Source organism: Trachurus japonicus, chromosome 6 (assembly GCF_045865225.1).
Source record: "Trachurus japonicus isolate A0001 chromosome 6, Traja_1.0".
NCBI lineage: Eukaryota > Metazoa > Chordata > Actinopteri > Carangiformes > Carangidae > Trachurus > Trachurus japonicus.
Window position 1 is genome coordinate 14,437,065 of NC_140912.1, and position 26,700 is coordinate 14,463,764.

General features: G+C 42.0%; 1 protein-coding gene across 4 annotated transcripts in view; it reads left to right on the forward strand.

The window, feature by feature from the left end:
- The window catches only part of tln2b (talin 2b), an 82,474-nt gene that overhangs the window by 7,617 nt on the left and 48,157 nt on the right, over window positions 1-26,700 (forward strand). For all 4 annotated transcript variants that reach the window (XM_085779122.1, XM_085779123.1, XM_085779124.1 and 1 more), the window contains exons 2-5: window positions 25,101-25,274; window positions 25,370-25,467; window positions 25,660-25,789; window positions 26,451-26,606. In XM_085779122.1, the coding sequence (XP_085635248.1) occupies window positions 25,139-25,274; window positions 25,370-25,467; window positions 25,660-25,789; window positions 26,451-26,606 (520 nt within the window). In that variant the 5' untranslated portion in view covers window positions 25,101-25,138. The remainder of the gene's footprint in view (window positions 1-25,100; window positions 25,275-25,369; window positions 25,468-25,659; window positions 25,790-26,450; window positions 26,607-26,700) is intronic.

The following is a 26,700-nucleotide window of genomic DNA, read 5'->3' on the forward strand; positions in this document are numbered from 1 at the left end:
CATTCTCGTCGAAATGATTCCATATTGGCCTGGCAGAAGTGCATTTAGCAGCTGGAAGCTGTGCTGTATAAGTGATTGTGTTACTTTAGCCGTGTATATTCGACTCATCAGCAGTGCGGTGACCTTGTGTTAAGGGCAGAGGGATTCTCTGGTTACCCTCAGTGTAAGGCAATATCTAGGATTACATTCGTTGCTCTGTTTTTGGAGATGGAATGATAAAGTTGACTCAGGAGTCCATGGCATGATTTGTTGCAATACTCTTCATAAACCTATTCTTACAGTCAACATTTTGAATCTGCCTTGGGATGGGTAAATGGTACCTGCAGCTAACGCACTCCAGACAAACCTTCTGTGTTTGGCCATGATGTACTGTACAGTAGGCCTGTTCATGACGGCAGAAATCCCTCATTGATCTGTAGTCATGCAAATGCATTGACTGAAATTAAAAGTCCAGTGTTGTTACAGTATGTGCTCGCAAAACCTTTCCTGTAATAACCAGTGAGTATGAGCTCATTCTCAAAGCCACACTAATGAATATTTTTATATTAAAGGGATAGTTCACCCTAGAATGATATTTCGCTCATTATCTACTCACCCTCATGTTGACTAAGGGCTGGAAGAAGTCTCAGAGTCCTCCGTCCCTTCTCTGAGTTACAGGGGGTCTTAGCGTAGCAGTGCATTTCAAGGCAACGGTTGTAAAGGGACACCAGAGCTCTTCGTAAAAAAACACACACAAAAAAACATCCAAATACCTCCATGATGCTCGTATGTAATGTCCGTCTTGTGCTGAAGCCCCAAATTGCGTAATTGTCCCGAAAAAAATTAAATAAGTCCACATTCCAAGCATGTTTGTAGCATTAGCTCTGTGTCTGTTGTCCGCTCTTCCGCTGCCAGCGCGCATGCGCAAGGTTCGCACTGAGACCGACTCGAGTCTCAGTCTGGTTGCGCATGCGCGCTGGCAGCGGAAGACCGGACAACAGACACAGAGCTAATGCTACAAACATGCTTGGAATGTGGACTTATTTAATTTTTTTCGGGACAATTACGCAATTTGGGGCTTCAGCACAAGACGGACATTACATACGAGCATCATGGAGGTATTTGGATGTTTTTTTGTGTGTGTTTTTTTACGAAGAGCTCTGGTGTCCCTTTACAACCGTTGCCTTGAAATGCACTGCTACGCTAAGACCCCCTGTAACTCAGAGAAGGGACGGAGGACTCTGAGACTTCTTCCAGCCCTTAGTCAACATGAGGGTGAGTAGATAATGAGCGAAATATCATTCTAGGGTGAACTATCCCTTTAACACGATATCAGAATGTGGAAATGCTCTTGATGCTAAAATCCAAATAGTTTCTAGCTTTTTAATGAAGCCTGCCCAGCACCAAATGGCAGACAAGCAGTTGGTGACTAGGTGGTGGAAATAGGTTTTTAAAAAAGTGCAGCAATTAGCTGCTCAGGACCCACATTTATTCTCACATATATACACAGATCAGGTATAACATTATGACTGCTGACAGGTGAAGTGAATAACACTGAATAACACTTTATCATGGCACCTGTTAGTGGATGGGATATATTAGGCACCAAGTGAACATTTACATAGAAGCAGGAAAAATGGGCAGATTTGGCAAGGGCCAAATTGTGATGGCTCGACGACTGGGTCAGAGCATCTCAAAACCTGCAGCCTCTTGCAAGGTGTTCCTGGTCTGCAGTGGTCGGATTATATCAAAAGAGGTTTCAAGGAAGGAACAGTGGTGAACCGGCTACGGTACGGTTTGATCCAACAGATGAGCTACAAGTACTGTTGCTCATGTTGCTGAAGAAGGTGATGCTGCTTCTGATAGAAAGGTGTCAGAATACACAGTGCATCACAGTTTGTTGCGTATTTGGCAGTAAAAGAGGGACCAACACAATATTAGGCAGGTGGTCATAATGTTATCCCTGATCGATAGAGGGGGTGGGGAGCAAAACAGAGCCAAAAGAGAAAAAGATAGGATTTAAAATTGCCATATGCCAGAATTAAAAAAAAAAAAAAATAATGCTATAATGGAAATCTATCTCTCCTTGAAGTGTTAATAAGCAGTTGTTTTATAACAGGTTGGCTGTCAAAACTGAATTAGATGTGTTAACAGCTTGTGTCTCAAATCCTAAGTAGCACCAAAAAAATGTTATTTTGTTCACTTGTTCACATATTGTCTGTATTTAGATTACCTTACTTAGTTAATAATCATATTGGTTTTGTGTCACTCACATATTTCATCAGCGCATGTCAGATGATGCTCAGCCCTACTGAGCAATTACTGAATTATTTCAGGGTGCAGCTGGACTACAATGCAGCCTAAAGCTCTGGAAATACTCACAATCAGATAAATAAAGCTTTTACTGTAAACTGCAGCTCATAAGTACATCTAACATCTGTTCATCTTGCTGTATAACATTTACATTCACCTGCCCTCATAAATATGTTGACGCAACCTTAGTTGTTATGCTGATCCTCTGGGTCGAGTGCGACATAAATTCTAAATGGCCGCTGTGGGAATAGGTTCACCTGGCCTGATGGTACAAAATCATTAGCGGAGGAGGAGATTTTAATTCAAGTCAGGCAATAATTATACAAAATCCCGATGTTTCATACTGTAACCTTGTTTGTAGGTACGCTGTTGTTCTTGGAGCCGAACAAGGGCTGAATATAAATGTTGACTTTCTCCCGAACATGCTTGGTCTGGCAAATCAGAACCGATGAGCTGATTGAGTTTGTGCTCAATTTCCTGTAACTGTGTCAGCAGCTACTGAAGTCAGGGAGGAATCAACATCCTCCTAAAGCTATAATCTATCCCAGTATGCTTTTTACCATTCATGCATCTTCGCTTGTTAGTGCCACTGCTTGACATCTAATTCTGGATAATATGCTGAGAAGCTGGATCAAACCTTTATTTCTCCTGACCATCTCCTAGATCTAGTGAGATTGTGTGCATTTATTACACTGGGAGTAAGCATAACATTGTATAGTTCTAACCAAAAGCTCCTGTAAAGTAAAAAAAAACAAAAAAAAAACAGGCAGGATCACATCATCTAATCACTACAATGGAAGAACAACAGAGACTCCAGGCTATAGGAGCTGTTAGCACGGTCAACAAAAATAACATATCATATATATGTGTACATTACCTAGTTGATTATTTCCCTTCCATTGTACATGTGGTCTCTAATTTCTTTCCTGCGGCTATTGTATTGTGACACTTCAGCCTGCTTATGAACAGCACAACAGTTATTCACTGGAATAATCATGTTATTTATAGAAGCATTGTTGAATTTAATCGACGGCCCTGAATGGCGTTGTCAAAGTCAGTGAACCATCCAAACACGCCATTATTGTTTTGATGATGCCATCCCTGCCCGTTCAATACAGCACAACATGAATGGACAGTGTTTTATTAAGATGAGACATCAGCTTCAAAATGCTCTAAACAGAGCAACTATTATGTTCCAAACTCTGTGCGTGTGCTTGCATGTTGTCCCCGAGAGCCTCCCCAGCATTCACACTGTAAAAAGTGCTCCTTTTTCACTTTGTGAAAGCATAATATATGGCCTGCTATTAACTGAATGAATATTAATTAGATAAAGCGTTGACTACTCTGACAAGGTAATGGCTGTAGTTGCTTTGATTCCAAACCCTTAATATGCTTTGGTGTATGAACAGCAAATAGAAGCAGCTATGTGCCACCATATCTATCTGACAAGGAATATTATGGCCCGGGTGAAATTAGGGTATTTTTATGCTTATTAAAGGTTTATCATAAAGTTTAGACTTACAGTATGCCAAAATACAGCACTTTGCAGCACAGAGTTAGAGTTTTTCAAATTTGGCCACACTCTTCAGAGAGGAGATTGAACTTTTTCGGCGTTGACTGCAGTGGTTGAAGTGCTGCTGGTGCCCCCAGTGAATTTGTTAACATCCGCATGAAATACTGAAGCATTTGTCATATTTCCGTCAATGCAGTTGGAGAGATGCAGGTGAAGAGGACGCTGCTGATTTGGATTACTTTGCAGTCACACAGTACCCGATTCTGTGGCATACAGTAAGAGGACGGCTAACAGGCCTAGCACACATGGATCAAAGTATTTTTCTTTCTCTATTATGTTCATTCTGTGAATGCAAAAAAGTGTTTTTTGTAATTAGTGCAGACCTCCATATTGTCTGTGTTTTCACTTGAGTAGCAATTATGAAAAATCTGCATTAATGAATGGGAATGATCATGTGTGAGATATTGCCTACTCACCATCACCACCATTAACCATTAGTTATTAATAGAAGGCTCTCATACAATAATACTACTTACTTTCATTAAGAAAACATCAAAAATGCATTCCCATAGTCATAGTGAGATGTGAACAGATAGCCAGGGGTTCTCACAGTGTGCTGTTGAAAATATTTCTAAAAGAACATATAATGTGCAAAAAAAACAGACAAACAATGACAATCAACATTACAAGGGACAAGAGAAGTTGATTTTTTCTGAAGTTCTAATATTGGAGAATTGTTGAAGTTGCAGCCGTGTTTTTTTTCCCCGCTCAATCTAAGATGCTGTATAGAACTTAAAAATGATACGGTGTTAATTTCCTGCCACCATTGCCATCTGTTGGGTCCACTATGTGGCAGCTGTTTGCTTCTCTCTCCATCGGGTCTTCAGTTTCCTCAGACAGGAGATTGATGGACCTGTAGCCAATGGAGGGTAACTGCCCACCCACAGTGGACATGCTACCCCTCCCGAGTTATACCCATGAGATACACCCTCTTCCTACAGTCTGGGCCGCATAGTGTCCTATAACATAGCCAGGTGTGTGCGCCAGCCTGAGGTCAAGGGTTGGTCTGATACTAATGAGCAGGACTGAGGATCCTGTCTTTGAAAACGGCACAAAGTGGCTGATGTGCAGTTCGGTGCCTCTGGTAATTCTTCATTTCCTCTCATTTGTTTCTGCTGCGCTTCATTCATTATCCATGCTTTCTGCCTTTTTCATAATCCAAAATCAAATACAGTGCTGCCACATGTGGGATTATTGATGCTGTTATTTAATGACTGTCAAGACCCCTTTGCATTTATTTATGATCTACGGTCTGCGTGAGGAGCTCATACTTGGAAACATGCACTATATTTACAGTCTGATTTGATTTCTCTGTGCCTGGGAAAAGGCTGTCATAAATTATAGGAATCGCATGGAGTGAGGCACTGTGAAGCTTTAGAAAATTCCCGACTGGGGAGGAGGGACTTATAGAGACAGTGAAGGAGACTGTGTTGTGAAAGGGCAATCTGTGTGCAACTTCAGTGGGAGACAGCATCTTCGACACATGGTACGACCTCAGAGGCATTGCTTCAAATGTAGTTCGTCATGTAAGGCAGCTTGCTCCGCTCTCTGTTAGCATCAGTCTGCAAACACTTCTCATTCAAGCCACTTGTTGTGCAGATAAGGGATTTTGCAAGATTGCTGAGGGTATTTTGGGAGGAATTGCTCGGTGTCGAGATTTTGGGATTTATTCAATACCGCCAGTCTTTTAGCAAGTGAAACTATCTTTAATTCAAACCAACAGCGCTAATGATGTGCTGCCAATATCTTCTGCGCACACACCAGGCCTGCGCATCCTGGATGTCTCAATGAGATGAATCTGTCTGCCTCCCTTTTGGTGCAGAACCGTGGGACTAATTGAATTACACATCCCCCTCCTTAGCTTCCCGGTCCCATGGGAGTGCACAACTAATCATTTGGAATCTCTGTTTTTCAGAACTGGGGAGGGGCGGCTGCATCGATGCCTCTCGTATGAGCAGCCAACTGTATTAGCCTTTGCTATACAGAGGCTACCACTTTTCCATAGCATTGCCATAGCAACCCTAGGATTAGATGTCATCACTCCAGAAGGTTCTTAACCTATTGACCTATAAAGGCTGTTGTGGCGCCACAGCTGGTGCACAGATGCATCCCACGAAGTTGCGCTGCTCACTAATGAAAGGAAAGTCCAATTTAGGAAGTTGGTTGATGAGTTTTCCCCCTTGAGTCCAATATTTAAATTTTATAAAGTATAACAGTGCTTGTGACCTCACTCCACATGTTTTACTAGACTTTCATGGCGTTTAAATGGTTGTGCTTCGTCGGAGTCTGTGTTTTGGATGGTGTGAATATATTTCATTTTATCTTCTGAGGATATTATAAACCCAAATGTTCTTGGGAAATAATTAGGATAATGGACCTTTTTCTGCCCCATGGTGTGAGGGAGAGGTGTGCGCTAATGCCCAACATTGTTAAATGTCAAACCTGCCAGGAGTCCTAAGCTCACAGCTTAATATTGTGACAAAGGATATAATGAAGATTAACACCGAACCCAATTAAGCCCAGTTTACTTAACTAGTCTGGCTGATATATAAAGTGTTTTCTCCTACATCCGCAGTGCAATTTATAGCAAGTATTATGGAACTGATGAATTGTGTACAGAGAAGAAAAACAACACAACAAATTAAAACATTGAGTGCAGGGAGAATTAATGCGCTGAAATAATAATTGATTTTTGTATAATATATGACTTGTGATTATCCAGTCACTGGAGGTCATACTTTACCTGCCTTTTCTGTTTATTCTAAATAGATTTTCCATTGCTTTACTTTCCGTCATGATATTCAGGACATGAAAATCAGTCACAAGCTTAGAAAATCAGATGCTAATAGCGTTTCATACAGCATGAGTCTGGATCTAAATGCTTAACTGCTCCAGCGAAGAAAGAATGCTGGATGTTAGAGAGAAAGTTGTTCCCCTTTCTTTGCCCTTTGTCAGACATCAGTAAAGCATTGGCGAAATGCAGGACATCGGGTGTCCCTATCATTTGCTATTATGAATTCCTCCGTCTGTCTGCGGTGCTCCCGTTGTCGCGCTTTCATAAATCAGATTTACTGCTACATCTGTAGTGCCCATGCTAATGAAGTAACACCCAGTGCAGAGACACAGCATTGATTTCATTTCCTGCCTCTCTGGCTGCTCCCTGGGTAGCTAGATGGAGATTACATGACGATGTCATATAAAAGGGGAGATTAAAGAATCTGTACCCAACTGGAGTGTCACAGCTGTGTGCTCAGCCTCACAATTAGATGCAGACGTTTAAGACGGAGCCACAGAGATGGCGCTCAGTCAGTGCCATGGACTTCTTGTCTTCTCCTACAGATCTTTGGAGCATAACTTTTTGCCTTGTTAACCGGGGCAGGATGCGGAGGTTGTCAGGTTCTCCCACACATCTCTGCCAATGAGTCGGATGATACTACCCCTGTCAGATCTGTGTTGAGGCAACGATGAAATGGATGGGTTGTCCAGTTATTATAGGCCAGAGGAGGGCACATTTCATTGCCTGCCTGCATGCTTGCCTGCCTCCATACCCGTGTGCTCACCGAGTGCCTGCAGTCTGCCTGTCTGTCTGTGTCTCCTATCAGTGGTAGAAGGACACAGTGTAAACATGAAGGATTTGTGCCATTTCACACAAATTACATTCTTTAACCTTCAACATGACTGTAAAAGCACATTTTGTTAGGTCCTTATCTCATAAGGGCTGAAAAGTCTCATGTTTACTGCATTGCCATGCTTTCTTCAATCGCATTATTACATATATAAACTAGCCTGCAACATGAAAACTGTTCAAAACACAGTTACAAAAAGACAGTGTGTCCTTCAGTGAGTGCAGTGTGGGACAGAGATGTGCTCAATTAATGGATTATTTAATTTGTTGATTAAAGGAATTTAATCACCAACTGTTTTTAAAAATCAACAACCTGTCTAAGTAATTTATATATTATCTGCTTCCAGTTTGCCAAAAAGATTTGCTGCTCTTCTGTTTTTCATAACACTCTAAATGAAATGGTTTCAGATGTTGGTTGAAAGCAACAAAGATTTTGAAGACACAGTGTTTACTGTCTGGGAAAATATTGACTCCAGTTAATATTTTCTCATTCTGGAATTTTATTGAATACGTGATTCATTAATTAATCAAGAAAAGATTGATGAACTTCCTCACAACTCTATCATATAGTGAAATTGTGTCCCTCCACCTCCTTTATCAATGGTATTTAAAGATGCCTTATCTGCTCCCGAGAGAGTATAGTGAGCCATGCATTAGTGTGCCATGATGGCTTTATTCATTTTAGAGCACATTCTTAACTATCAGTATATTGTGTTGCCTGTCAGACTGTTACATGAAAAACTACAACACAGAGAGACAAATATGCATTCTCTTATGTGTGGTTTCATCAGCTGAAACTGAAAATGTATTATAATTCTGTTTCCCCTGAGGGGTAATACTGTTAATGTGTTTAGGACTAAATGGATATAATTCTTGACATGTTTCATTTGATGTGCCTAGTCCAACATTTCTGTGGCACACAGTGGGCATGACATGTAAAGCATCAACGTCCCATCTGATTCACGAATCATGAAAAAAGTGTACACCAAAAACAACTGAGTAGGAGAAAAAAAAAGTCTGCGCTCTCATGCCTCTAGCATATTACAGGCTTCTGGTAACAGGCATCACTGAGAGATGCCATTATTACTGCCTGGCAATCATGTGCTGCTGAATTTGTCTGATGCACTGTTTACACTTTCAACCTTTAACCCACTAAACTGTTTTAAATACAGTATATTTCAGTAGTCACAGTAAATATTGTTGGTCTGAGTCTGTCTCCCAACTCACTATACAGCTGGAAACTTTGAATCCTTTCGTTTGTTCAAATTAAAACTCAAACCCTAGAATTAATGCCTCTCTTCTAAAAGCCCAATTTAATTGTTGTGCCTCTGCTGTGCCTCACAAACTCAGATTCCCCAGAACTTAATTTTAAAGGACTTTAAAATATGTCAAATCCGAAATTCTTCCTAGCTAATGTGTCGTCATCTTTTAGGCATTGCACAGCACCCTAGTACTCTGACAGCAATAACATAATTTACTGCATGCACTAGATCAGAGTGATAGTGCACCTTATGAACTTCCCCCAAGTACAAGGCACAGCCTGTGGCACGTATGAATTTTCATTACAGCCAAATCATTACAATACAGCCGTTGTCCACTACTCCCCTTTTTGTTCCTGCAACTCCAGCACATTTAATGCCACACAAATTTTGTTTAAAAAAAAAGAAAAGAAATAATAATACTTTGGGCAAAGGAGCCAGTTAAATCTACATGGAGCCAAGTTCTATTAATTACTAACTTTATTGATCCCCATGGGGAAGAACGTGGCAACATAAAAGTTGATAATGCCCAGATGTTCTTCAGATTAGATCAAGAGCCGAGCAGTTGCTAAGTTTCCTAATGAGAATGTTAACTGGAATGAGGATAAATATTTTGTACAGGATAAGAAGCCGAGGTTCTAGTGTTAGCGCCTCTTTGATTTCTTCTTTTTGCGTTTGATGTCCCAATACTTTGCTTTCACCTGGTGTAGTTTTTACTTGGAATTCAAGCCCACTCTGTCTCTCAGTGGAAGATAATTGCCATGTTTTGATCTGTATTACCACCACATTTCTCTATAAATGATAAACTGCCAAAAGCTGTCAATGAAAATAACATGTATTTTTTTCAAAAGGGCCGTTCATGACCGTTTGTGAAGGTGTCGTGTTTGTGTACGTAGATAATGAAGTGTTATCATAGCAACTCAAAAAGCAGAAATAATAAGCATTCACTTTATTAGCTTAGCTGATTGGAAGAGTGTGTTAGCATTAATGAGTTGCGTACTATGGTGGCAGAATTCATTGAGGCAATTAGTGAATCTGCAGAAGGCATGACACTCCATGGGAAATTGCTGAGCTACACACTTGGTAGGTCACCCATAACTGACAGCAATCAGCAATAGGCAGCCCCAAGAATGACCTCTGGTACACTGTGTGACAGTTAGCCACATGAGAATGTTAAATTAACCATTATGCTCATACGCGGAGTGCCGCATGAAACGATATTATGAATTGTAAAGTCAGTTCTGTTCGTATGAGCATGGTGGGAAAATGTGCTACGACCGTGATTGAGCAATTAAGTTGCCATAACCAGAAATGTTGACGACTTCAGCACAGCATTTAACACGATCATCCCCCAGCGCTTATAAGCAAACTGGCACCTCTGGACTTCAACAACCGCCCTCTGCAATGAGATCCTTGACTTCCTGTCTGATAGGCCCCAGCTTGTGCGTGTGGGGAAGAACGCCTCCTTGGTCATCACTCTGAGCACCGGCACCCATTAGGGTTGTGTCTTGAGTCTGGTGCTCTAAACAACGATGACCCATGACTGCGTCGCCAGGTCCACCACTAACCACATCATTAAGTATGCAGATGGTGGGGCCTGATCAGGAACGACGACGATCTGGCCTACAGGGAGGAGGTTGAGCAGGACTGCTGCGGGAAAAACAATGTCGTCCTGAATGTCAACAAAACAAAGGAGATCATCGAAATCAGACCCATCACACACACAAACCAACAACACAGGTGTGGAGGTGGTGGAGAGCACCAGGTTCCTGGTGGTGCAAATAACAGACTCTCTGGTTAAGAGAGCACAGAAGCATCAGCACTTCCTCCACTGGATGAGAAGAGCTCATCTCCCCACGCCCGTCCTCACCACCTTCTACAGGACCACAATAGAGAACATCATGAAGCTGCATCTCTGTCTGGTGTGGCAGCTGCACAGCTGCAGACTGGACAGACCTAAAGAGGGTGGGGGTGAGGACTGCAGAGAAAATCATAGGGTCTCCTCTTCCCTCCATCCAGGACTTTGGGCTCAGACGCTGTCTCACAAGGGCGAACAACATCATCAGGGACAACATGCATCCCCAGCATGGAATGTTCACTCTGTTCGCCGCAGCCTTCAGACCTGAACGACCAGGTTCTGCAACAGCTTCATTCCCCAGGCCATAAGATACTGAACTCAAACCCCCTTTTAATGCAAACCGCACTTTTATTCTTTTATTCCATTTATTTATTCTTATTCCTACCTGATAGTTCGACTCTATTTTTATCTAGTATTTCAATCAATTCAGTCAAATCAGCGGCAGATGATGAGACTTTTGTGATACTTATGGACGCATTCAGTTATCTGAGGTATTTTGGACCCCTGCAAGCTGTGCAAATCCTTTGTAAAAAATTAACATTTACCATTTACCATAACTTTAGCATACTACTGTATAAGAATGCTAACATGCAATATAAGGTCAAACCCTTGGGATTGTCATTTGCAATTATTTTGGTTTGAACAACTAAAATTTTGGTTTCGACAACTAAAATTGTGACCTGCTGATAAGGTAGTCCAAGACAGAAAAAGCCAGGGGACCACAAAAGCCATTCAAAACAGTGTTTAGATGCCAGTCAGTGCAGAATGTGGACTGACCAACTGACTTTTGCTACTGTATCTTGCAGAACCCCCCCCCCAAAAAAAAAAACACTGGGATATACTCTCTCAAAGAAAAGCTATTATATTGTAGAAAACTTCTGTTACATTTTATAATACTGCCTTTTCTCTGTATTCTATATTTTTTGTATTGCATGAAAGGCTCACAGTCAAAATGGCTCTAAATTGGCTCTCAGGCAGAAATGATAAGGATGTGTCTCATACAACTGAATTTCTTTGGTTGAGTAGCATTGGTCAGTGAAAGCTAACTGAAGTGTGAGAACAGCATGAGGCTTCAAGTAATTTTGAGGCGCTGCAGTGTCTTACAGATGAGCCTGTTCTCCTGTGGTCAGGATGTGAAAGACGAAACTGAGATTAGCATAACAAATGTGGCAGGTAGATGCATTTCTAAGATAATGTGAATTCGGTGTAGATGCAGCTTTGACAATCAAGGAAGCACTGTGCTATTATAAATATGATACAAAATGTAATTTCTTTGCAGGTGTGGTAGGAACGGCCTTTGTTACCCACTGTGTAAGACTTGAGTGATAGTGTGTTTTTCAAGAACCTTTTTTATTCCATGTGGACATGTGTTATTTACCGATCACTGACTGAACTTCAGGTAAACCAGCACAGCTTCTTTTTTTTCCCCTAATGGGCCTCGCTTTCAATAACCTTCAGATGCAATGTCACATGCTGGCTCTGGACTCAGTTTTGTGTTACAGTACATACATTAGGCGTACCGACACACAATCCCCAAAGGGAGATTGTTTTTGTTCCACTTGGTGAAATCCTGTCCCTCTTTTAGAGGGTAAAGGAGAATAAACTTGCAGAACTGTGAGAGATAGTGAGTGGTGTAATTGAAGGGATACAACAAGCCCCGACCACACAGTGGTGTGTTGATTCTTTGCAAATGGTAAGAAATGTTTTCTTTGTTTATCTGCATCGATCAAACTCCTTTTTTCCCCGAGCGCCCCCTCAGTAAATGCCCTGTGTATCCGTTTAACCAATGAGAATCCCAATTTACTGTATTGTATTATGTTGCATTAGTGTTGCATGGATATTTTACGTCACACTTTGAACCATTGAAATGTATTTTTTCAGTTTGAGAACAGAGCTGTTCACACTGATGCTGTGTCCTTCACGTGATGCTCCGTCTTTGACAGGCACGTTACAGACTTAGATTGTAGGAAGGAAAATAACTTTTTCTGCTATTTTCTTATTTTTATATTTTTTTAACTAATGTCCAGATTCCTAGAGGCCTGGAATTTATTTATGGATCTTTTAAATAAATTCATAGAAATCTTTTGGGATTACTTAGTTTGATGTTAAAGGCTATATACTGTATGTGAGCCAGTGCATTACAATGGTGTACGTACCCCCTCAGTGCCGTTTGTTTACTGTCACGTTTGCAAAGCTGCCATGCACACAAACTTGTGAGCGACTAGTGGTGCCTGAAGCTTTGCAGACTTCATCCTCTTGATTTGGTATGTTGAAGTGTTTTTGCTGAAGCATAATGCATACACTTTTGATTCAGTTTAATGGAACTACTCCATGAATATTAATTTGGCTACAGGGCTCTCCGGCATTAATTATACAAATATAAGAATAAACTCCAAATCTGAGACAATTTAGCCTGAAAGAAATCACTTTTTTCTGGAGCAAAATAATGAATTTTTCACTGTCAGCTGTTTTCAGCAAATTTACGCCTCAGCCATTTGTCATGTTCCATGACTACAATACATCTAAACTTTGCATATTGTTGCCAGATTTGCATATCATGGTGTTAATAGAATGATTTATTCTCATTGTCCTTTAAGACTATTGTATGCACACTGGCTGCCGTGATTTGTAAGCTTGTGACTAGCAAAATGTTCATTACTTTGTGTTTGTACAGTGGCGTTTAGTCAACATACACCAGTGTGTGTATACTTTAATAGTCTATTCATCATAATGTAGAGCTACGTCGGGAAGCAAGAAGCAGATATATTACAACAGCCACTCCATCAAACACGGAACTTCTTAATACTGTTGATGGCGCAGCAGCCTGGCAGGATCTCTTTGGACTGGGAATTTATCAAACATGGAGATAATGCATTATATAGACAGTGATGTGCATCCTCACATGACTGAAGCACTGCGTGCACAGAACTTACTTTTACTCCTTATGTTAAACCATCTCCTTCTTGTATGATAACATATTTGTGTCTGCAGATGCTGCAGATTTACCTCCTTACAGTGTGAAGAGTTGGTTACATCTTAATATCATTGCTGTGGAAGTTTGCCAGAGTGTCTGTGAATAATTATCGGTAGACCAATGGACTGCATTGCACAGCCAAAATCATTATTTCCAAGTTAAATGAACCAATGAGATAATACCGTGTAATTACCGTGCAGATGCCGTTAGAATGTGATTGTACTACAGACCTAAGGTGGGTGCATATTGATTTATACATTTCTCACCTGTTTGCAGGAGGCACAGCACTGAATCAGCTCTGTGGTGTGTAGTGTTCATATCACGGGATGAAGGTCGATCGTATTTACTTGAAGGGAAGTGTGGGCTTCCTTAAGCACAAATTCCACTTAGGCATGTATATTTATGCCGTGTCTGGCATCATTTCCTTGGCATTTTGACAACTTTTCTCTGAGCTGCCCCTTAAACCTGCTTCACCCTCGAGTAAATTGCAATTTCCTGTTCTCATCCATTACCCTAACGATTTCTCTGGCCAATGAGCCTTCTAGCTATGCTGGGTTTGAGCCTGATGATGTTCCTGGCATTCAGCTGCCAGTGAGTGTCGGCGAGTGCAGTGTGCTTTTCTGCACCCACATTAGATGTTGTGCATCCAACAGTCTTTAAGCTCATTACAGTAATCAGGTTAAAGAGAAGGGAACTAGGGAGCACTTGGCCTGTGGTGTGTTTCCCCTGGAGTTCCCCGGTGAGACAGTGAACCTCTCACACAGACTCCGGCTGAGCTGCTGGGACCCCGGCTCTGCAGACGCCTCCTCCTAATGATCGGCTCCCGCTGCTTCTGTTTGTATGAAACCCTCACTGGGTTATTCAACTGCACCCATGCTGTCATAATGACCAGCTTGTAATTGTAAAGAACATTTAATATACAGCCATTCTTTTCGAGGTTTCTGATCCATTTATTGCGGGTCACACTATCATATTAAGTGAATAGCAAAGCAAGTTCTCTGCAATTAACTGTGTTATGGCACAGATAAGGCATACACAATGAGGCGCGGATGGAAAAACAATTTTATCTTCCCAAAACACAGAGAAACAGCACAACTGCGACTGTATTTACAAATGAAGCTTGACTGCGTGCGCACGGGAGTGGAGGTGTTTTGTTGCTTTCGCTTTTGCAGCTTATATTTTGCTGAATTACAAAAGCTGTGATTCAGCAGTAATAATAGTCTTGCACATCGCTCCTCCTGTTTATGCCTCGGTTTTATTCAGCATTTTCAGTTTTTGTAGTGAAATCAACTGAAACCCCCGAACGCTTACTGTTGAGTCTTTTTTATCTAGCCTCTACAGAAAGCGCAAAACAAGTTCAGGAAAAGTGCACTCCAGCTCATCTGTAGTAGTAACAGCTTGTCTCTTTGAGTGTGGAGCCATTGAAAACACTTCAGTGACCATCTCAAGAACCACTAATGAAAGTCAGAATATTCTCTCATTCGTCGGTTTCTTTTGCAGACTCCACTCTACGGAACCCCACACCCCCCCCTTTTTTTTCTTCTTCTTTGGAGCTGACAGAAGCCACCTGACCTGGGAATTGCCCAAAAAACTCGGTTGCTATGGCAACCAGCAGATGTGGAGCATGAAATAGTGAGGCTGCGGGTCCTTAACCAAGCATGGCAGCATCCCCCTTTACATGATCTGCTCCGTATAGTGTAGTGCGGCTTCTCCATCTCGTTGAAGCTCCAGCTGCAAGTTGTGTCCAGAGGTGTGCAGCTGTGTTTCCCCTCTGTCCGCTTGACACTGAGCTGACAGCATGCACAAAAAGAATTTCAAGTAGTCAGCATGAGTCTCTCAGTTGACCCTGTTGCACAATATGCGAGGGATAGCCATGCTGTGTGTGTGTGTGTGTGTGTTGAGCGGGGGGGGTTAGTTGACCAGATGTTTATGAGGCGGATTTAAGCCAGAGATGTTTGTTCCTAGTAATCAGAAACACTTGGATGTGTAAGGGTTGGAATCCAGGGAGACACCCGAAGAAACTAGAATAAGGAAATGATGCGATGGCAGAAAGCCTGCATGCCAAGGTATGACTCCCTGTACCATAACGTTTTATCTCATGTGAGGCTGTACTGTATGTTTCACATGTCATAACCAGACTCCAGGGGTGGAAAGTAACTTAGCACAAGAGCTGTTGTTACTGCAATTGCATAATTATGCCACTTATTTTCAGAAACCAAGAATTTTACTCTAAATGAAGTAAATATTCAACAAGGCATTTCTCTCATCTACGTTTGGAAAGATAAGAATAACAGAGCAGACTAGGCTTCTGCTCTTACAGCAGAATCATGTTTACTTTGAACTTTTACTCCTGCCCCCTTTAAATATTTGAGAAAGCTTTACAGATGTTCACCACTTCAGAGAACTTCACTGTGAACTGTTATTATTGAATTCAGAAACCTGGAATCTGCACTTTTCTCAAAGTGAATTTTTTTTTCTAAGCACCAATAAGAAATGTCTTTATTCTATACAGCACCTCTCCTCGCCTTGAGATTGTAGCAGTAGAATATACCAGAGCTAAACTGACCTCTTGTGAACATACATGCCTTTGAAACACTTTTCAGAAAAGTCTCCCCAATTTGCCAGCAGGCCTCCTGCGCACAGCCTCCACTTGAAGAACTTTCTGAAGTGTACAGTATTTGTCAGAGGGAAAGTTGTTGTATACGCCTTCCCCTGCCAATTTAAACATTTGATTCTCCAGTGCTTTTATTCCTCGCTGAGAGGAAAACAAAGCTGCAAGGAGTCGCACAATGATACTGCGCTTGGAATGTACTCCCATGTTAACAGAATAATGGAGTTTTTCATTTGCCTTTGCCTCACAATCTGCTTTGAACTTTTACTGTCCACTCTAGTTGTTGAACGGCCATTTATCAGATCTGTGGAAAGTTGTTTGGTTAATTGAGGGGAAGAGTATACGGTTCTTGCGTAAGTGCTTTCTCTTTACATTGTGTGTCTGCCTGTCTTTGTCACACGTACGTCTCCTCCGCCTCACAGCGGGGATCAATCCGCCAGCTGATGATTCTCACATCTTTCATTGCTGCTCTCGTCTGCACAACCTTCAACAAAGCAGCGAAACTGAAGTGACACCTTAACAGAAAAGTATTTAAATTTTTCAGACACGCTCTATCAAAGTAAATCATAGTCAACTCCCTCAATCTCTTTTGCTGCTGAACACTTCCCATGTTCTTGTGACACGATAGCTTGACAGGCCTTTTGGATGAAGCTGGGATTGTACAGTCGTGTACACACACACACACAGCCCAACAGAAAGCAGCCCTTAACACAGTCAAAGCGCTCTCTCTTTGACCTTGTCTGCTTGACATTTAAAAGCTGCAAGCCTCGAGTCGCTGCAGAGTGTATACCTCACATCCAAATGACCCTGGAAGCAGTTGCAGACGTGGGCCGGAGGGCAGAGTGGACGTGGCTGCTCTTGCTGCTGCTGTCCAGCCTTATATGTCCAGGAAAAGGTGGGCACAGCAGCAGCCATGGCAACTGTGGGCAGAGTCGTTGATCTGGAAACAATGGGCCAACAACATGGCCTCTCCCTGAACCTCCTCTCATGCAACAACATGGTTTCACTCACCATAAACAGGGGATTTTATTGTCACAAAGACCACTTTGATACTGTTGTACATCACAAAGTTGGTAAGTGTCTCTTTTAACAGTGCTCTACTAAACTCACTGAGAGCAAAGAAAATGACCCGAGATACAGCGCAGGAGAAACTAAAAGGAACTAAACTGATATGTGTTCTTAGTTAAATGTTTGGTTCTGCTTAAAGAGCTAGAACGGTGAATCTCCTCCTTTTTTATACGATGCCTGTCTTCCTTTACAGCATGCCAGACTATAATAAAATGTTGATAGAGTCCTCTGGGACATCACACTCTGGAGTGAAGCCAATGCATGTTCCGTTCCACTGCTCTTGATACTGTAATCAGCATGCAAGTGGTAGTAGGCCGTCACAAGAATGAGAGAGAGGCTCGGTGCTGGGGAGGGCGGCGCAGACAGGAGATTTGAGTCACCTGATTTACAGGACGTGACACTCTCGGCAGAATGCACTGATTGTGGGGAGCCAGAGGTGTGGGAGTATGATCTGACACTCTATGCCCTCTGCAGGATGATCACTTTTGTTGTTATTTTTCCTTCTTTTTTTGTTGCCTCCATGTTTTGACATGTTTTGTTTCATAATGAAGTGATGCTTGGCAGACAGCTTTTTTCAGGCTGCTCCCTTTTTTTTTTGTAAGGAGAGGCTGCCTCACTGTGATGTGCTTTTATGGCGCAGGGAGAGTAAGATTGGCACTGAGATGATGGGAACACTGGTTAGCATCTTAACTGTGACCTTCTGTAATTCTGACGCAGTCGTTTCACGCGCCGGCTCTGCCTTGTGCGTCTATATTCTTACACTAATTACTGTCACATCTGTGGAGTCTTTTCTCGCTACTCCTTCATCTCCCTCTGCCTGTCTGTCTGCATTTGATAAAACTAGATCTCAGTTCTGTCACAGTGTATTGCCTGCCACATACTGTAGTCCTGCTGTGACAGTGCGAAGTGCAGCAGAGAAAGGAAACAAGCCTTATTACCACGAGTCTCACTTACTGGTCTGAGTGACACAGATGGAAGTTTCTATAGGAAGACAACTGTCTTTGATTTGATTTTGCTGATGACGTGTCTTGTGTTTTGGGGATGTTGTGGGTATTTTGTGCAGTGCACAGTGTAGATTTCCTACCCTGCCATTGGATAACATAAATTCTAGGGTATGAAAGTGTCAGTGTCTGAGTTATTACTGTCGAGTCATTCTAGATGTTTGTTAATACAGTACATTTTCAGTCGCTCTTTCTTTCTAAAATACTAATGACAAAATATACATATATTATCCCTATTTATTTTTATTATTTTCTCCACCTCAACTTGTCTTTGCTTAAATCTGCACCTGCTCTTGACAGGTGGATTCATTTCCATGTTAAACTAACCTTCACAAATTGATCGAGCATCTGTAAATACAGCACAATGTGTCAACTCCACACTTCATCATTCCTCCTCCTGTGATTTGTGTAATCCAGCCGTAAGCATAAAGGAACCTGAGCACACTTCACTGATTGCACACAGATTGCATCTCCCTTAACAGGCAGACTGCGCCTGGCGTATTGTTTGATAACCAATAGCGTGAAGGAGGGCGGAGTGCCAAGTTCCTATCATTGCTGCCATTCACATGCCCATGCAGGGGTCTTTGACACAGCAGCTACATTACACCACTACCATGATGCTCAAGTGTTGTTTAAGAGCAGCTAATGCCACAACTTGTGTTTATGGTTTCCAACAACTCAACATGCAAATGTGTTTGAGTTGGATGGAAAACATGCAGGGATACTCATACACCAAGGCAAATCGTGTTACAACTTCATTTGGCAAAAGTGAAGTGCCGTTGTGCCTTTTACACAGGATGTAAATTCAAGCACATATATCAGCATTAACATAGAGATATATTATTAAACAAAAATTACATTTTTTCTAGCAAATAATGATATTCAGGATGTAACTGTGGGGAGGAAATGATTCCCAGATTTAACGTAATGAAGTATGTCGACATCAAAGTGCCCATATGTAATGAACACTATATATGGTACTACTGTAGGCAAGCATGTGTGGATTGAGTGGTTGAAGCCACTTGACAAGCAGCTGTTCAGAATTTAATACAAATTTATTATAGTCATTCATACGGCTATCACATCCCAAAAATATTTTCTTTGGTATGAAACAAATGTGTAGAGAAGTGCGGTGAAAATATTACTTCTTATGAAGTGTTATAAAGTGTTCTTTCAGCACAGCATTCTTACCACTTTTTATTTTATTTTAAAAATTGGACTATTGCCTCTCAACATGTTCCCCATTACATCACTTCATCTGGAATAGTTATTAGTCAAAACCAGATGTAGGCCAGTGGAGCAGAGTCCAGATACTGAAAATTATGGTTTATTTATGGTTAAAATGTGGTTGAGAATGACAATGAAATCATCCTGGGCTGGGTCCTCTGTTGTTTTGAGCTTATCTGCACCCATCTGTGGATGTAATTGAATATAAATGTTTGGGCAGCGCGCGTGTGTGTGTGTGTGTCAGCGTTAACCATTACCCCTAACCATCTCATTGGTTGAGGGAGTGCAGCTGCTGGGTGGAGCTCTCCTCCTCTAGTAGCTGTTTCTGTCTCCATCTATTAAGAGGCTCATTCTTCACAGCTCTAAATGAGGATGAGCGATGGTACATATTGAATGATGCCATGTGTTATAAGACCGTATTGACCTCAGGACTACTCAAACCTATAATATGTCAATAGTATAACCTAACTGAGCACAGTGTGTGTTATATCCATTCTTGTAATTTCTCAGTGTAGTGAAGGATTTTCCGTCTAATCTTCAAGTACAGGATTTCTTTTGATCTATTACCATAGGGTATTAATAAATACCATTGTCTTTTAAGGCGAGGAAGAAACAGTTACATTTATTGCGCTGCTGCTACTGCTGCTGCTGTGCTGTTCTTTTCCAAGCAGTGCTGCTGGAGGACGCTCTACTTCACTGGATATTTTTAGTGTAAGAGGAGCTGTTCTCCCCCTCCCGTGACAAGGGCAGGATTCATAATTTCTGTCAGCGTCTATACCCTCAAATTTGCATTAGAGCGGAGGGTGTCACCCAGGAGTAAAGTGGGTAGCCTAGCGAGTATAGCAGCATGGTTCATTTTTAAATGCTCAAAAAATAATTTGGTGTTAATGTGAGCAGCTCTCAATTTAAAGCACAGCCCCCTTTTTTATATTTATATCTCAATCAACAAGCACTGCTTGACTAACACCCTATTAGGTAAAAATAATACTGTGCAAGCCCCTTATAACATGACAGCGTGTTCATAGTAAACCTAATGAACTTTTAATAGCAAGGGTCAGTTCTGCTTCATAATGCTGTCGGGTGATAGCTGCTTCCTGCAGGAGCAATGATTAATTTATGAAAGGTATGGAGGAAGTGATAAGGTTGGAGGTGAAAGCCTTTTGACTTATTAATTATTTGAATTGTATTCAGGTAGAATCCCAATTCAGTGGTTGTTTCCTGCAAGGAAATTAACCAAAGGACATCCTGTTAAATGGACATTTGAAAATACAGGGCCTGGTTAATTTTAGATCTACTAAGCAAAATGAAGATGTGATAATAAGCAGTTTATCTGTATTGATACTCTCAGGTTGAACAGACCTGCTCATAAAATGATGTCTCTGTAGCCCCATGTGTTATTTAGATTACAGCCCAGGGCTATTAAATAATTGCACAGTCATTTTGCTGTATTGTTTGTTGTAAATCAAATATACCCAGTAGTCATAAATATAATGCATTCTAATAAAGATCTTTTAATGGTGGTTGATTAATTCCTTCCTCTTGTGGACCGCCAGGGCTCTGATATACTAATTAAAATTAGGATGTGAAGTGGTCAGAAAGATTACCCAGCAGTCATTAAATTTAGAAGCAGCATGAAGAAAATAACGCACCTGACCTTGACAGGGCGGTCCACAGTGGAGTTGAATGGAAATGTGGTTTCAGGATTGCAGGAAAATATTGGATTTGAATACACAGATGATCAAAACAACAGCCCTTGTTTGCCGTTATGTGAGCCGTCGCTGGAGTGTCTGTGTTCCAGGAAAACTTAGTGGTCTCCAGAGAGGCACTATGGTCCTGCAGGAAACTGACCTTGCTTTCAATCAGGCGGTGATAAAAGGCTGTCAATGCAGGGGGATGTTCAGAGAGAAAAGGAGGTGTGGTATAGAGCCGATTCGCCAATTAGTATTTTCTCAATGCATGCATGCTTTAATCCTGCTGTTCTCAACAGCTCTGAGAACCACTGAGGTCAGAATGACTCCCAGCCCGGGCATTCAATGTCACTGCCATCCTACATGCTTAAATTACACAATAACAAAGGCTCACTAGGCTGGAGATAATTTGGTATAGTAAATGCAAACTCTTGTTTTGTATTTGGGAGGTTAGTGAAGGCGGCAGCCACGGTATCCTCCTGCTGCTTTACTGGCTATTTCATTAGAGCTTTGGGGTTATTTTCAATTGCATCACAGCTTATTAAAGCCTAATTGTCAACCTTTACAATAGTGGTGCTTTCTTTTAGAGTCGCCATGCTAATCTACCTTTTATCCCACCGTGGCTGTTTTTAGAACTGAACGGTAATTGCTGCTGTTTGCGTAAGTACTGTAAGAAGAGATGTTTGCATCTACATCACTGCTTGTATTTTCGATTCAGAAATGCTGCCAAAGAAGAGAGAGCATTAAAACGCCTTGCTTACCAGGGAATCATTACTGTTTCTCCAGTGATCTCAGTTTAATGGGTTGACCTTGAAAATCCTGTAGCAACGTGGGGGGGATGGTTTAGATTTGGTGTTTTAAGAATGAGGACTTTTAGATTGTGTTCATTTGTTATTGTTTCCCATTTGCATAATTACTCGAAGTGTTTATGCTGTGCACTCCTAGATCTTAAGTGTTTTTGGTGTGGTTGGAAAACGCGTTATGTATTTGCAAAAATAAAAAGGCATGAATTGATTTAATAGACAACAAAAAACCTGGCACCTGATGCAAATTGCAGGGGACAGTCTTGTGCAGTATGTCTGACACGTACAGTATACTGTAATTGCCATGTGATTGTTGCATTGAAATGTTCAAAGCAGCAGTGAAGAGCGTGTGTGCTCTTCACAGTTGGAAATCGTGGCCGTGTAGCCCGGCGTATTTCTCTCAGAACAGCTGATCCTGGCTTTTGTACTCTGCCTCCTCTACATTCTTGTCTCTGCACAGCATGAGAAACACACAGTCATTTACTGTGGTATTGATCAAATAAAAACCACACATTTGAAGAACCCCTGTACAGCATTGTTGCACAATGTCCTTGTAAGAATGTTATTCATTCTCATCCACACCCTGTTAGTCCACAGGGGTCGTTCGGCTTCAGATTAGTTGCTCTGTCAGAAGCATTTTTTGGACACCGGTCCAAACAAACTGATCAGGCGTTTCATGTCCAGCCGCCTCCTTACTTATGTGACAGACTGGTGCATTAATCGCAGCAGGGCTCTGTGCTGCTGCTGGTATTACAGTCAATCATTAGAGTTGCATCCTCTCCAGATGGCACCTGCCCTCCCTGGTCTCTATTGAATTGTCCATGTTCAGACTCCCCAGCAAGCTGCTCTTTGGCCGTTTTCATGTCTTAATATTCAGTAGTAAACAAACCTAATCCAATACAGGGGGGCCCTCTGATGGATCAGTGATTGTCACCGGAGTGCTTTGAAATTACATTTTTTAGATCTACCTAGTGATGTAGCAAGGCTAATAGAATAAATAAGGTTCACCAGAGACTCACATAAGTGAGTTGTTTCTCGTTGCACCTCTCACAGACATAGATCCACCCATGCCTGAAAGCAGAGCTGATGAGGAGCTGGCAGCATTGGAGTGTTTGCACGAGGATCCTGGTGAAAAATGTGCTCTCACACTACTGTAAGCTCAGGGATTATCATTATCCTCCTGGGTTTCATCATGTGGTTTCTGTAGTACTCTGAATTGAGTAATGCTACTCACAACAGATACTGAAACGACTGTAGCCTTAGCAGCAGCCCCTACAGCAATCTATAAAATACCCGTCATGGAGGTCACCGGATGGACCCATCTGAAATGTCCATGGGAAACGTCCGGAAAAATACACACACTCTTTTCTTCCCAATCCATATATTTGGTAAATCTATTGTGAGCTCACATACATGCCCCTGTGGCCTGCCGTGTTGTCAGTCTGGGGTCTCAAGCTGCTTGTCTAGAAGCAAGTGTCTGTGGAAAGAGCTGGATGACAAAAACTCGGTGGGGCTTCTCCACCAGCCTGTACAGAGGAGAGCTCATGCGGTGCCATTACCCCCTTCTTCTTTGTGCTTGTCTTTTCCTCTTTGTCTGAAGAAAAACTCAGGGAAGCAGAGGGTCTATTGGAGAGGAACCCAGGTCCATGACTGAGAGCCACACAGTCACATGCGGCCTCATTCACAACTCCATCATTAGAGAAAATTTACTTGTTAGACTTCCTCTGCTCCGACTCAAAAAGGGGTCTGTGGATGAGCTGTGAATCCGGAGCACAAAATAACTCTTTGTTTCCCAGTGCGGCTAACATCTGAATTGTGTCAGTGTGAGGAGGATTTGAACTTTTGCCTCTGTGTCCAACTGTGGAGACAAATCAACAATTCTTTCGGCGTTACAGAAGAATTTAGAGTAAAACTGAAACAATTATTGAGGTCATCAAATAGTCACTAAAAGATTATCTGGCAACTGTTTTATTTCAGGTCTGTCCTTTCACTTCAAATAAAGATGCTAAGAATTCATTCAAGTGTCTTATTACTTCTATTTTTCATCTTCTATATTATACTAAACATTAGGACTATACAAGTGATCTGAATATACCAACTTGCGCTTTTCTTTTTTCTTTCCTTTTTTTTACATCTTTTTTTTTTTTCTTTACAATTTTCTTGTGTTTTTTGGATCAAAAAACCTTTGTTAGTCGCAGCCCTGGAATATATCATCAGTATGTGAGGACTTGTATCTATGCTGCCAAACCCGTCCTCTCCAGAGGAGATGAGTTGGCTTTGAAGGCGTCACAGACTAATCTTTGCTCATAAAAAAAAGTAAGAACAAGAATTCAGATGTATCATGTAAATGAGAGGTAGGGAGCCTCCCTGGTGTAGATAGCCCTATTCATCACATTCAACCCTCTCCCTGTGAAAGCCAAGGTCAAGGAAGAGGAGGAACACTCTGCAGTATCAGCCCCCCCTTGTTTTTTCTTTTTTCTTTTTCTTTTTTTTTTTTGCATGTACAAGTCTCAGAGTACCTGAATTGATTCACCCTAATTGCAGTATTTCTCTATCCACTGATTTGTCTCGCGGTAAAGTCTGCTGCTGGGGGAGAGTGCAAACCAGAGGAAGAGTGAATAATTATGCAGCGGTGGAAAGTCATTTTCAGTGTTGTGACTCTGCTCTTGCTATTCCTGTCGATTAGAGAGATTTTTTAGAGCGATTTTTTTTCTTCTTCTTCCTTCTTCCTCTGAAAGATTGTGTCGCTTGCCGAGGTTCAACTAATTCTATACTCAGTGCAATCAGGCAGAGGCTCTCTGTAAACGTAACCCTTTAATATCAGAACAGCAGGGAAGAACGAGGAGCAGGGATGCGGCATAACACACATTCAATTTCACAGGTGAAAATGTCCCCATGAAGGTAATTGTGTTGATTTGTTCTGTGCCTCGCAGCGCTGCATTCTGCCTCAGAGGCTTCCTCTTCACACTTTGGAGTATGATTGTTTTATAAGAGGACATTTTAATAATGTCTTGTTGACACCAGCCACAACACGGACCGTCTTGTGGAGACATTAGCCAGCAGGATGACTTTACACTCTCTCTGAACCTCACCTGCTGTTTGTGAATTCTGTGTTTTCCAGGTGTGTAGGTTGGTGAGGCCCTTGTATTACCCACCAAGATGGTGGCCTTGTCGCTGAAGATATGTGTACGCCAGTGCAATGTGGTGAAGACGATGCAGTTTGAGCCATCCACGCCTGTGTATGACGCCTGCAGGATAATCAGAGAGAGAGTACCGGAAGCTCAGACAGGACAAGGTTGGTGGATGACTCACAAACTGTGAATCTATTCTACACTCATTTACATAATTGAAATCTGTAGAAATCTTCACTTGTTTCACTTTGTGTTCCAGCCTCCGATTATGGCCTCTTCTTGTCTGACGATGATCCCAGGAAAGGAATCTGGCTCGAGTCTGGGAGAACCCTGGATTACTACATGCTGCGAAATGGAGTAAGATTAAGTCATAAAGTCCGGGGTGGAGAACTGTCAGTGTCACTTATCATCTCTTAAAGTGATTTACATTTTCTGGAGGCACCTGAGATATTCATGCCTCCCTGCTCACAAGGAACGCCCGCAGTTTACTGTCGAGAACGATCAGCACAGTCGTAGATGTCACTGAGCTTCTCCCTCCTGTTTTCTCAGGACGTCTTGGAGTATAAGAAGAAACAAAGGCCGCAAAAGATCAAAATGCTGGATGGTGCCATTAAAACCATCATGGTGGATGACTCCAAAACAGTCGGGGAACTGCTCGTCACCATATGCAGCAGAATAGGTAAGTAATACCCTCCCAGTGCTGCTAGTATGAATCTTGTCAAGCCATCATCCAGGACTTGAATTATTCATCCTCTATTTTATTTTTAGTCCACAGAATACCACTTGACTTCACACTGAGTTGCATTATGCTACATTGATACACTCGTATTTGAACAGCAGCATTAGTTAACTACTCTGGAGCATTCATGTGCACTTGATTAAGTCCTGATCACATTCTTTAAAGCCTGATTGGCATCATTTATCAGGCTCAAACAGGCTTGTTTCTAATAAATGCTGAAGTGTTTCTTTCGAAGTGCTCACACCGTGCCCTGGGTGCCTGTCACACAGGGGTTCCCTAAGCTGTATATTTCAATTATAATGGGCTGCCATCAAGCTCGACTGGATGAGGAGGAGAGGGATGTGTGTCTGGCAGATAGCTTTATTGGAAAATGTTTGTTTGGAGTAGGCCTCTCTGCTTGGCTTCTTCTCCTCCTCAGCTCCCCATTTTAGTTTGCTGGCTCCGTCCCAGCTTTCCTTCACTTGTGTTGCAAAGCAGGGAGAAAGAGATGAAAAGGGAGCGAAAGAGAATTGCTTTCTCTATCGTGGCAGCAGTTATCTTGCCAGCTTGAGGCAGCTCCTCCTCCTCCTCCCCCTCCCTGGCTAACTTGTGCCCTTTTCAGGAATCACCAACTATGAAGAGTACTCCCTCATTCAAGAGGTGGCGGAGGACAAGAAGGAGGACGGGATGGGGACGCTGAAGAAAGACAGGACGCTGCTGCTGCGAGACGAGAGGAAGATGGAAAAGCTCAAAGCCAAACTCCACACAGATGACGACTGTGAGTGCGAGCGTGCAAAAAGCCTCCAGAAGTGTCACTCATATGTTGATGGTTTTTCAGCCCCTTTCTTATCCTTACATGAATTAATCTGACT